Consider the following 12,992-nt stretch of genomic DNA (forward strand, 5'->3'; position numbering starts at 1 on the left):
GGCTATGAGGGACATATACCCTATATGATTTGTTAGAGGGACACTGGCATTATAAGATGGACCCCATTTAACATTAAAAAAAAATTCTCTTTTCCTTCACCAAATTTGGGGGTGCGTCTTATAATCAGGTGCGTCTTATAAAGCAAAAAATACGGTATATATCATACAGCAGGGGTCGGGAACCTATGGCTCGCGAGCCAGATATGGCTCTTTTGATGGCCGTATCTGGCTCGCAGACAGGGCTCCTACCTGTCTATGGGCAAATGCCGGGGCCCTGGAGAGCCGGGGGGGCCCACTCGGCCTCGTCAGTTCTCCTGTCCCTTGGCCGGGGCCCACTCGCCTTTATAGTTCTGCTGCCCCCGGCCGAGTTCCGGGGACCGCAGTCCTCGGCAGCAATCTGCGGCGCCGTCACTTTAAGGCGCGCAGACATCCTGTTTTGAATTTCATCTGTGGGCGGAGCTACCGCCTTCTCAGTCCCACAGATGAAGGAGGCGAGCTTCTGTCCGGCGCTGTGTGGGCCCCCTCTCCACCATGACCTAATCGGGTAAATGCCCTCCCCGCCTCCCCATTATGGGCCCCGGTGAGCTGCTTCTAACCCCCCAGATGTATGCCCTGCCAATCCCCCCCCCGCCGATGCCGCGGGTGCTGTACCCGCCGAGCCGCGGGTGCTGGCCCCACAGAGCAGCAGAGTTGTGTGTATTTGTCTGTATGTAGCAGAGTTGTATGTGTTTGTCTGTATGTAGCAGAGTTGTATGTGTTTTTCTGTATGTAGCAGAGTTGTATGTGTTTGTTTGTATGTAGCAGAGTTGTGTGTGTTTGTCTGTATGTAGCAGAGTTGTATGTGTTTGTCTGTATGTAGCAGAGTTGTATGTGTTTGTCTGTATGTAGCAGAGTTGTATGTGTTTGTCTGTATGTAGCAGAGTTGTGTGTGTGTGTTTGTCTGTATGTAGCAGAGTTGTGTGTGTTTGTCTGTATGTAGCAGAGTTGTGTGTATTTGTCTGTATGTAGCAGAGTTGTATGTGTTTGTCTGTATGTAGCAGAGTTGTATGTGTTTGTTTGTATGTAGCAGAGATGTGTGTATTTGTCTGTATGTAGCAGAGTTGTATGTGTTTGTCTGTATGTAGCAGAGTTGTATGTGTTTGTCTGTATGTAGCAGAGTTGTATGTGTTTGTCTGTATGTAGCAGAGTTGTATGTGTTTGTCTGTATGTAGCAGAGTTGTGTGTGTTTGTCTGTATGTAGCAGAGTTGTGTGTGTTTGTCTGTATGTAGCAGAGTTGTGTGTGTTTGTCTGTTTGTAGCAGAGTTGTGTGTGTTTGTCTGTTTGTAGCAGAGTTGTGTGTGTCTGTTTGTAGCAGAGTGTAGTACCATTGTTTCAGTCCAGTTGTGGCTTTATACAGCAGGGAGGAGCATTCCTTGCTGTACTAAGTGAACATTGGAGCGATTGATCTGTCAATGGCCCTTTAAAAACATATTGTACGGCTCTCGCGGAATTAAAATTAACATGTTGCAATCAAAGCAGACTTTTTTTCATTTGGGAGCGGGGTAGTCTTATACAGTGAGTATATCCCAAATTCTATATTTTTAGGGCAGAAGTTGGGGGTCGTCTTATACGCCCAGTCGTCTTATACGCCGGCATATACGGTACTATAGCCAATGTTTTATTCTCTCTATTATTGTAAAGGATCTACAATCAAGTTCATTATCTTGGTTTTATTAAGGTTTTTAACACTCACAATTAAAAAAAAAAACATTCGATAAATAATGAAGGATAACTTACCCATAAATTCTATTCCTAAATGGTCTGCTGTACCAGGTAAAGCATGTAAAAAATAGAGATAAGACAACATTAATAACATAAGTTTGAAAATTCCCCGCCAAAAGGTAAATGTTTACTAGGTAAAAATATGTAACACCAAGCTCTTGGTAACACTGATCCCGGTACAGGATAATGCATTTTATTATTCATATACCACTGTTTAAGATCAATTTGTTGTAGGGGTTGTAAAGGATTTAAAATATTGATTTGGTGTTTTATTTCTTTTTACCCAGAAGAGGGAGCTGTGTTTGTTAATGCAGCTCACCCCCTTCACTTTAAGGAAGCTAAGCTACATTATCCGATACTTTCCATTAACAAGTGTGATGTTTTCTAAAAAGTAGACACATATTTTTTTATACTGCACAAACTCTTTAAAGTATTTGTCTATTTTATTTGATGTTTTTAGAAATCTTGGTATAGCGTAAGAAGTTTTCCATCTCCTGTAGCTCTTGTTAGCATTGGATCTTACAATCTTGTATATATAAACATATATAAAATGTAATAGGCACTAACAACACCTGGAGGCAACCCACACAAGCAACGAATATCCAAATTTAAGCAGATTCTAGACAGATTTTTCTCCATGCCAACAAGTGTAACCTAAAACATCTATGTCTCAAAGCAAAATCTCTAAAAAAGGTCCTGACTTAACATGTACTATTTATAATACTTACAGTGACAAGCAAAAGTATGACAATGTTTTGAACTTTTGACTTTCAGGCTCCATATCTCACCATTAACTACAGCTTTGACCATGAGACAACCTTCATTTTATAGACAGTCATCTTGGCTATCGTATACATAAAATGAACTTCAACTATTTAGCATATGATTAGTTATGCAGATTTTTGTTATGTGACTGCAATGCTACTGTTTTGCTGCTGGTGTTTGAAAATATTTTTTTTCTTTGTGTATATGACAAATTATAGCATGAGCTCATATTCCCTAATAGCTCAGTGTTTTATTAGGTTGATTCCAAGTGAAAGTTCATTGATTTGAATCAAGGAGCAGCCATGAAGAAGTTTTCCCAAGAAAAGAGAAATAGCAGCATCCAGTGCATTTATAGTGGTCTTTCAGCCAAGAAAATTGCCAAACTGTATCATGTGAGTGACATGACACTTGTAACAATACAAAATGAAGTCTATACATCCATTCATAAGCTAAGAGGTTCAGGCAAAATATTGGAGTCTGCAAGATGGGTCATCACAAGGTCTAGCCATTCTGGGGAAAAAATGCAGCCATAGAGGTGGCTAATAGGTTTCATAAGTGAGGTCACAGATGTCCATGCAAGCACTGTGTGATGCACATTATACAAGTCTTAAATGGTGGCCTGAAAAAAGTGAAGAAGCCTCAACTTCAATTTCATCAGAAGAAGCATCTGCTCAAGTTTGCAAAAAAAGTACAGAAAGTGGTTAGTAGAAAATTGGAAATGGGTGATTTGGAGCAGTGAAATAAAAATTAATAGACTAGACTGTGTTTGGTGCAAATGGTTTGGAAGAAGTAAAGGAAAAAGTGGCTAACAGATCGAAAAATTGAAGGAACTCTCAAGTTCGTTGCTGGAAGTCTGAACATATGTTGTTTCTTAACAGCCAAAGGAGTTGGATACTTGACCATGAACAAAGGGGGTCTCAATGATGAGCTGTATGTGATTATCCTACAAGATGAGCTACTTCCTACACTTAAGTACTATGGGTATTAAAAGGACAACAACAAGACAGTGACCCAAAGCATACATTGAGATTGGCAAAGAAATGTTTCAATGACAATGAAGTACTGGAGCTGGATTGGCCCCCTCAGTCCCCAGACCTAAACCCAATCGAACACTTGTGGGTAAATTTGAAGAAAAATCTGTATACATACCCAAGTGAGTCAACCAGTATGCACCAATATTGGGAATGTGTAGAAGAGACCTAGGATCAGATTTCAGTTGCAACTTGTTTGAATCTGATCAAGAGCATGCCCAAAAGGATTTAACTAGCATTGAAAGCCAAAGGAGATTTACAATATACTAACAAAATAATAAAAATTTACATTTTGATTTTTAGGAGCAAAACAGTAACAATGCTATAACATGACAAGAATCTGCATAACTAATCATATGCTAAATAGTTGTAAGTCAAATTTATGTATGAGATAGCCAAGATGATTGTCTATAAAATTAGGGTAGTCTCAAGCTCAAAGTTGTACTGGATGGTGATATATGGTGCCTGAAAGTTAAAAGTTCAAAACATTGTTACCCTTTTGCTTTTCACTGTATTACTTTTTACTTGGTAGGGGGATGTTTGCATACCCTTAGAAACCAGGGCATGATTTGATGTTTTGCTGTACATGATGGGGAATTTTGATTTAGATAGATTAAGGAAATACTAATGATGGACAAGAGTTTTTTTTAGAATGAATTCTTTACATACAATAACAACCTTAATTCTTCCTAGAAAGAAGTGAATTTCTATACTGTGCACAACCCTTTTCTTTTTGGATCTATACTTTATGTACAGAAATTCACTTCTTTTTATAGTATCAAATATCAAAAAGAATGTGTTACTTATGATTCTTATAGAGGAAATTGTTTCCTACTGCTTTCACATATGTCATTGTATAGAAGCATACCTATACACTTATCAGCAAATAGCACAATTTGAGATGTGACTTGACAGATGGCACAAAATGTCATCTAAGTTAAAATACATGTCATATGTAGCTATGTTGTTTGCATTATATGTAACAAAAAGACAACAATGAGACAACTATGATTAAATATAAGAAAAAGTAAGGACACTACATACTTGTGACTGTTTGTTTGCTAGAAATTCACTAATGATGCTTCTTTTACTATCATTATTTTTATGGCAATTCTACTAAATTTTAATGTTTTGGTTCATGAGATTGTGTTAGTTGTGATCACATTTAACAATAAACTGTAATGTATAGGTAATGGATTATGATACAAAAGAAAGGTCAATGAGGATAGTGTTATGTTATAAATTAGTGTGTTGTTATTAGAAGATATAGAGAGCATTTGATTACTTTCTACTCTTCAGAAGATTTTAGTATTATTGATTGATATCATTTAGGTCTATTAGGTGTAAAATATGCTGGGATAACTAATTAGTGGAGATGAGTAAATCAAGTAGATAAGAATCAAATTTGTATTGAATTTTATGAAATTTGCTTGCCTTGTTGAATTTGAACATATTTTATCAGTCAGAGAAGACTCACCTAACCTTAGGCACAATCACATGGGATTCTCTATAATATCTGGCAGCTATCACATAGCTTAGAATGACAAATTCTAGAAGGGGGGAATATCAAAGGCTGTATAAAAGCTAAGGCATGGTGTACAGCAACCATTTTAGGGTGACTGAGGATAGTGAGAGTACATTAGAGCTCACAGCTTATTAACAGAGATAAAGTAAGCCCTAAAACATTGAAGAAATACTCCAGATTGGTCTGTGTATCTGCATAAGGGCTCAGTTCTACTTGCACATAGCTTCTGATATGAGAGCATTAGAAGCGATATGCTAATAACCCTCTGCTGTAAGCGTCAGCCGAGTGTCATGCGACTGTGATCCGATCTTACAATCAGATCATAGCCGCGGAGAGGAAAAAGGGCTTTCTCCTCATCTCCTCTCCGGCCTGTTTTTGCATATATATCACTGCACTCGGATGACATGCGAGTGCAGTGTGATGTTTCACATGCATCCATAGACTTGTATGGATGAGTGTGAGCCGAGACTCGCTGCCAAATAAAGCATGCTGTGATTCATTTCTCATGCTGATATGGCATGAGAAATCAATCGCATATGGACATTGCCCCATAGCTTTGCACTAGAGTGAGAGCAATCCAATGTTTTATAGCAAAACGCAAGTGGAACCGAGGCCTAATTAACATAACTGCAGTACTGAAGGTAAAGGCCCCGTCACACTAAGCAACATCGCTAGCAACATCGCTGCTAACGAACAACTTTTGTGACGTTGCTAGCGATGTTGCTGTGTGTGACATCTAGCAACAACCTGGCCCCTGCTGTGAGGTCGTTGGTTGTTGCTGAATGTCCTGGGCCATTTTTTAGTTGTTGCTGTCCTGCTGTGAAGCACAGATCGCTGTGTGTGACAGCGAGACAGCAACAACTAAATGTGCAGGCAGCAGGAGCCGGCTTCTGCGGAGGCTGGTAACCAATGTAAACATCGGGTAACCAAGAAGCCCTGTCCTTGGTTACCCGATATTTACCTTTGTTACCAGCCTCCGCCGCTCTGACTGTCAGTGCCGGCTCCTGTTCTGTGCACATGTAGCTGCAGGACACATCGGGTTAATTAACCCGATGTGTGCTGTAGCTAGGAGAGCAGGGAGCCAGCGCTAAGCATTGTGCGCTGCTCCCTGCTCTGTGCACATTTATCTGCAGCACACATCAGGTAATTAACCCGATGTGTGCTGTAACTAGGAGAGCAAGGAGCCAGCGCTAAGCATTGTGCGCTGCTCCCTGCTCTCTGCACATTTAGCTGCAGCACACATCGGGTAATTAACCCGATGTGTGCTGTAACTAGGAGAGCAGGGAGCCAGCGCTCAGTGTGCGCTGCTCCCTGCTCTCTGCACGTGTAGCTGCGTGCGCTGGTAACCAAGGTAAATATCGGGTTGGTTACCCGATATTTACCTTAGTTACCAAGCGCAGCATCTTCCACACGGCGCTGGGGGCTGGTCACTGGTTGCTGGTGAGCTCACCAGCAACTTGTGTAGCGACGCTCCAGCGATCCCTGCCAGGTCAGGTTGCTGGTGGGATCGCTGGAGCGTCGCAGTGTGACATCTCACCAGCAACCTCCTAGCAACTTACCAGCGATCCCTATCGTTGTTGGGATCGCTGGTAAGTTGCTTAGTGTGACTGGACCTTAAGGGATGTAGTAGTCTGAATAATTAAAATTCGAGAGATAGGAGAGATAGGAGAGCCACCAGCAGCAGTGCCAGACACCGTGTGATTAATAAGTGATACAGTATTCTTGGCAGCTCGCCCTTACACATTGCAGTCACAATTGTTTTTCAATTCTTCATGCACTAGAAAGTAGCAAATCAACACAAGTAATTTCCACCCAATTAAAAAAAATCTAATCTCAGTGTCAGTCAGAGAAAATATATTTGTTACAAGAGAGCTATTGTACTATTTTTTGCTGCATTTCTTGTGCAATTTTTTTGTGAAGAGAAGAAATGATTTTGAAATTACAAAAGAAAATTAGCAAAAATCAGACAATGTGACGGTCTACTTCCCAGTGTGTGCATGTTACAAGTATTCTTTTTTTTTAACATCTGTTTTACTAGTCAAATTTACATCTGTACAAGTCATAGAAATACAGTGGCCTTTTACACGTACTGGCTTTTTGAACATGTATCTACGTATCTACCTAGCATTTCTTGTTATGTTCTTTATGGTAACTGAAAGACAACTTTGTTATACAAAATAATCCTTTTTTAAAAAATCTATACATGTAAATGTGCATGTGTGTTTTTGCACACTTCTTTTACAAGTTCAATTCAACACACCTACATGCTGCAGCGACAATACAGCCTGTTGTTTCAATAGTCTTTTTGGACGTGTACATACCTAGTGTGTACCAACCTACCTAGCAATTCTTATTTTGTCCTTTTAGGGAAGGAGGAAAAATTTTGTTAAAAAAAAATAGAAATATTAAAATATCTGCACATTTAACTGTGCATGTCTGTTTCTGCACACCTCGTTTTCTAGTTCAATTTTTCACATGTACTAACAACATAAATATTGTAGCCTGTTGCTGCATTTTGCTTCCTGGTGTTTACCTAGTTAACTAATAGTTTTTGTTACTTGTTTTTTTTTTTTAAAACGTAGGAACTATTTTATTATAAAATTTGAGAATAAAATGTCTAAAAATGTTTATACATCTAGCTGTCACTCTGCCTTGTTGCCTGATTTTGCCTTCTGAATGTGTACCAAACTGCCTAGTAATTCTTGCAATGACAAGTTTGGCTTGGGGAATGGAGAACAGTTTTTTTTTTAAATATATACCGTGGGTAAAATAAGTATGGAACACATCACCAAGTTTCTAAGTAAATACATTTCTAAAGGTGCTATTGACATGAATTGCTCATCAGATGGTAATAAGAATCCATCCAATCACCTGATTTGTATCCAATCAACATTTTGTAGCTGGTTCTAAAGCTCAGAGTTCGTAGGAGACCACGAAACCTACAGGAGTTGAAGAGTGTTTGGGTGGAGGAATGGAACAAAATCACACCTGAGCAATGCATGTGACTAGTTTCTCCGTACAGGAGGATTCTAGAAGCTGTCATCACCAACAAAGGCTTTTGTGCGAAGTATTAAACAAATTTCAGCAAGCATGTCCAATACCTTTTCCCTATGTAATGTCTCATTAATACATATTAATTAATTTATGAAAATCTTTGGTCTGATTTTATTTTTATTGAATTACATATTATTGACATTTGGTTAGAAATTCATGGTAATATGTTTACTTAGAAAATTGATGAGTGCTCAATACCTATGTAGGTGCAATACTAGGTACAAAAAGTTAGAAGTGTAAGAAAAAAATTCTGTACATTTTTTATACATTTTCTTTTTTTCTTTTTTCTTTTTTGAATCTACAGTTTTGAAAGAGTTGGATAAAAATTAATTATAGCGCTGTAAATAATGTGTAGTAAAAGAGAAAGTTCACTAGAAATGAACCATTTAATGGAAAAGAAAAAAACAACAAACAATAACTAATAATGTAAGAGATGAAAGCAGCAGCACCACGGTCACTAACTACTCAGGCAGCAGTACTACTAAACGCAGGTTCCAACTGACCTTCTATGCCTCCGGTAAGTAACTTAGTGAAAAGGAAGCAGAGGGCATTATGTAATATTTGGTACATCTCAGCCACAACACAATGATGCTACTTCGAAAAGTGACACCTTCAATTGTAGTCCGTTTTCTGAATAGTCCTCCTCTGCCACCATAAAAGTTAATATTTTATAATGCAGACTTTTAATCCTAATAATATCATTTCTATATGTTCTGCTCTTTTAGTCCCTTAAAAAAACAGTACTCTGATGGCTAAACAAGGTAAGCCAGAACAATTTCTTACAAACAACCTATGTACTCAGAATAGATGAGGTTGGAACAGTTGGAGGACAAAATTAAAAAAACAAGCTGTTGTGGTAGCTCTATCATCCATGGGGTTCGGGGTACTTAACCCCTTCACGACCGGCCGATTTTTCGCTTTCCGTTTTTTTTTCGCCATTCTTTTTCTGAGAGACGTAATTTTTTTATTTTTCAGTCAATATGGTCATGTGAGGGCTCATTTTTTGAAGAACGAGCTGTACTTTTAAATGAAACCATCAGATTTACCATATAGTGTAATGGAAAACGGCAAAAAAATTCCAAATGCAGAAAAATTGCAAAAAAAGTGCGATAGCACTATGGTTTTTGAGATATTTTTTTCACTGTGTTCACTATATGGTAAAACTGATGTGTGGGTGTGATGCCTCAGGTCAGTGCGAAATCGTAGACACCAAACATGTATAGGTTTACTTTTATATAAGGGGTTAAAAAAATCGGAAGTTTGTTCCGAAAAAAGTGGCGCATGTTTTACGCCATATTCCGTGACCCGTAGCGTTCTCATTTTTCGGGATCTAAGGCTCAGTGATGGCTTATTTTTTGCGTCTTGAGCTGACGTTTTTAACGGTATCATTTGTGCGCAGATGCTACGTTTTGATCGCCTCTTATTGCATTGTTGCGGCGACAAAAAACACGTCGTTTTGGCGTTTGGAATTTTTTTGCCGCTACGCCGAATACTGATCAGAATAATTGATTTTACATTTTGATAGATCAGGCGTTTCTGAACGCGGCGATACCAAATGTGTGTATATTTTTTAATTTTTTTAACCCTTTAATTTTCAATGGGGCGAATGGGGGGTGATTTGAACTTTTAGGTTTTTTTGTTTTTTTTTTAATTTTTTAAAACTTTTTTTTAACTTTTTTTTATTTTACTAGTCCCCCTAGGGGGCTATTGCGATCAGCAGTCCGATCGCTTTGCACTAACTGCTGATCACAGCTACCTAGCTGTAAACAGCAGATACGCTCACTGTCTTTTTCACTGTGCAGCGGGCACAGCGAAAGTGAAAGCAAGTCATGTGTAGTACAGGAGTCATCACATGACCCTGTGCTACCATGACAATTATCGGAAGTCACGTGATCGCGTCACATGACTTCCGGTATCGGTCGGTAAGTAAAAGTTTACTGCGATCGCGCTTATAATGGCGCTGTCACATATTGACAGCGCCATATAAGGGGTTAAACGGCACGAGCAGATAACGATTCTGCTAGTGCCTAGCAAGCACACATCTCAGCTGTGAAAATCAGCTGAGATGTGCACCGATCACAGCTTGCTGCCGGCGGCAGACCGCGGGCAGTAACGTTATGACTGCTAGGACGTAATTTTACTGCCCGCGGTCGTTCGTTAAGGGGTTAAAGTAAATTAACATTATGAGTAATGACAAATTTGGAAGTGGGAAGCAGGTGTGGGACGCAACAAACTCAGGACATTCCTCGCAATGAAAAAACTGTTGATTGAATCAAGGAAGATGATTGTGTGGTTAAAAAGTCCTAATAACCTGCTCAGGGTCTTGAGGATGTAATTTCATCTAAATAGGAGGGTATTGGCAACCGTGATAAAGTTTTAATGCTCCATTGTAACCAGGAAAGTTCGTAAATCCTCAACTATTGGCCATTATCCACCTCTTTATTTAATGAACTCTTCAACGAACAGAACCTTTTCCCAACAACAAAATGGCATAGGATTGCATGCACATCCCATTCTCAGTTTTTTCGTTCTTGTAATGTTAAGCTGAAAGAAATGGCGTGCACACTGGTCATGTTTGAAGTGCCAGTAGTTGGGTAAATAGACCCACAAAATAGTCAGAGAAAAACACTGCACTCTCTTATTTGGTGCAAAAAGTGACAATATTTAATATTTCTTGAAAAAAGCATTGTACAGGAAGAATAGAAGCTAGAACATCGAATGTGGGATATGCGACCAAACATTTCAGCCAAGGAGGCCTTTTTCACAAAGTCGCTGACATTTGTAGTTCACTGTTTGTAAGGTAAACAGGCTTAACCCTTGTAAATCTCTTTAGCTGACCACATGACAACATTCTCGTGTCTTTGCTTCCTTTGCCCCGAAAAAAGTGCTAGGACTTATTTTCGGGTAGCTCTTATTTTTGGGGAAACATGGTTGGGGGTAAGTTTACCCCCCCAAAAAGCAGACCCCATTCATTTTAGAATCATACTTAGCAGATCCTGGACATCTGCTTGGCTCCCAGGCCCTCCAATGATCTTCGGTGAGAGCTCTCAGCAGGCATGCTGCACAGTGGTCCTCCCCTGCTTCTGGCCAACACACTCACATACATGATATTACATACACACACTCATACATACACACACACACATCAGGTCGCACACACAATCACACATCAGATCGCACACACACACTCATTCACCATATCCGGCGATACCGATTGCTTCCGGCCAGCAGGGGAAGATGGGGCACAGTGCAGTAGAGCACAAGGACCTGCAGTGGAACGCATTGAGAACTCAGCGGTGGAACACATCCATGCATTCTACCACAGGTCCCAAATGCATTCTTGGGTTTCCCTGCCAGCCAGAAGCAATTTGTATAGCCAGATATGGTGAGTGTGTGTGTGCAATCTGATATGTGATTGTGTGTGCTGTCTGATGTGTGTGTATGCGATCTGATGTTTGTGTGTGTAATCTGATGTGTGTGGGTGTGCAATCTGATTGTGCGCGCGATTTGATGTGTGGGGGTGTACAATCTCCCATTCAGCATGTGGTGAATATGATTGAGGGGTATTGTCTTCTTTATTCTCTCTTTTGGGGGGGTGTGATTTCTATAATGAAGTGGCCTGCATTATTCATTAACTGTTTTAGCTGCAAGGACACTTCATTATTTAATCACGACCAGGGTTTATTTTTGGGGTAGGGCTTATATTTAAGCCTTACACCAAAAATGCTGAAAATTCCTGCTAGGGCTTATTTTTAGTGGACAAGAACAAAAGGCTCTATGAGTACCCCATGTGCTATGACTGGAGTTGGACCTTGTAATTCCGAGAATAGATCTTTGTACCAATGCAACAGCTCTTGACACTGTTGCTTCTGGGAATATGACAAGATTTCTGGCACCTTACCATCTTCCACGCTAACTTTGGATTTTGACAACAGATAAGTAGCTCCTATGGGTTTCCTGTCCTGCCAAGGTTTGATCACATTAACATGGATGATTTGATAGGGTTTCCTTCTCCCAGTTGGTGAATTTTTATAGTTGACCTCGCCATCATTCTCCGCTACTTCATAGGGGCCCTGTCACTTGACCCAAAAGTTACTCTTCACTGTGTGAACCATCACAAGTACTCGATCCTCTGGGTTGAACTACTTCCCCCAAGCCAACCTATCATACACTGTTGTCTGTGCCTCATGTGCCTTGAAGAGGTGCTCCTTTTCAATGGACATCTCATTGCCAATCCTCTTGCCTTTGGGCCACATGTTTTACCATGATCCTTTAGGCCTCAGCTTACCAGGAATCTTCAGCTAAAACCAAGAGTCCATGGGGATGTCAGTCATAGAGCAGTTCAAAGGAACAGAGTCCTTTAGAGGCTTCTGGGACTGCCCTGATGAAGATGAACAGGTACAGAAGAAGACAGTCTTAGTCTCGGCCACCATTCTCTACCACTTTCCTTAATATTACGCTAAGGGTTTTATTAACGGGAACCTGTCACCAGGTTTTTCCCATATATACTGTGGTCACCACCACAAGCTCTTATATGCAGCATTCTAGAATGGAGTATAGAGAACATCCGCCAAATGCTCTGAAGGTAATTTCTCCCAGTCTGCCACCCTCTCAAACATGGTCAGGAAGGCCTCAATGTCATCCGTGTGTTCTGCAACACGCCTCAGACCGTTTTCCTCACCTGGGTATCATTGCCTTGATGTGGGGGAGGTGTGACTTCCCTGAAGCTAACAGCTTTAGCCAAGAGGTTCATCTGTTGTTGTTGATGTCACTGCTGCTGCAGCTGAAACTGTTTTACCATGAGCTTATTGGTCTCTTACTGTACCTGCTGTTACTGCTGCCATTGCTAGTGCTG

The 12,992-nt window shown here is 40.2% G+C and overlaps 1 protein-coding gene across 2 annotated transcripts in view; it reads right to left on the bottom strand.

Annotated features, from left to right (window-relative positions):
- The window catches only part of NRG3 (neuregulin 3), a 1,464,760-nt gene that overhangs the window by 390,611 nt on the left and 1,061,157 nt on the right, over positions 1–12,992 (bottom strand). Inside the window, exon 4 of one of the 2 annotated variants that reach the window (XM_075349019.1) lies at positions 1,778–1,801. In XM_075349019.1, the coding sequence (XP_075205134.1) occupies positions 1,778–1,801 (24 nt within the window). Of the gene's footprint in view, positions 1–1,777; positions 1,805–12,992 lie in introns of both variants that reach the window. The other variant, XM_075349018.1, reaches the window with a different exon arrangement.

This window comes from Anomaloglossus baeobatrachus, chromosome 5 (assembly GCF_048569485.1).
Source record: "Anomaloglossus baeobatrachus isolate aAnoBae1 chromosome 5, aAnoBae1.hap1, whole genome shotgun sequence".
Lineage (NCBI taxonomy): Eukaryota > Metazoa > Chordata > Amphibia > Anura > Aromobatidae > Anomaloglossus > Anomaloglossus baeobatrachus.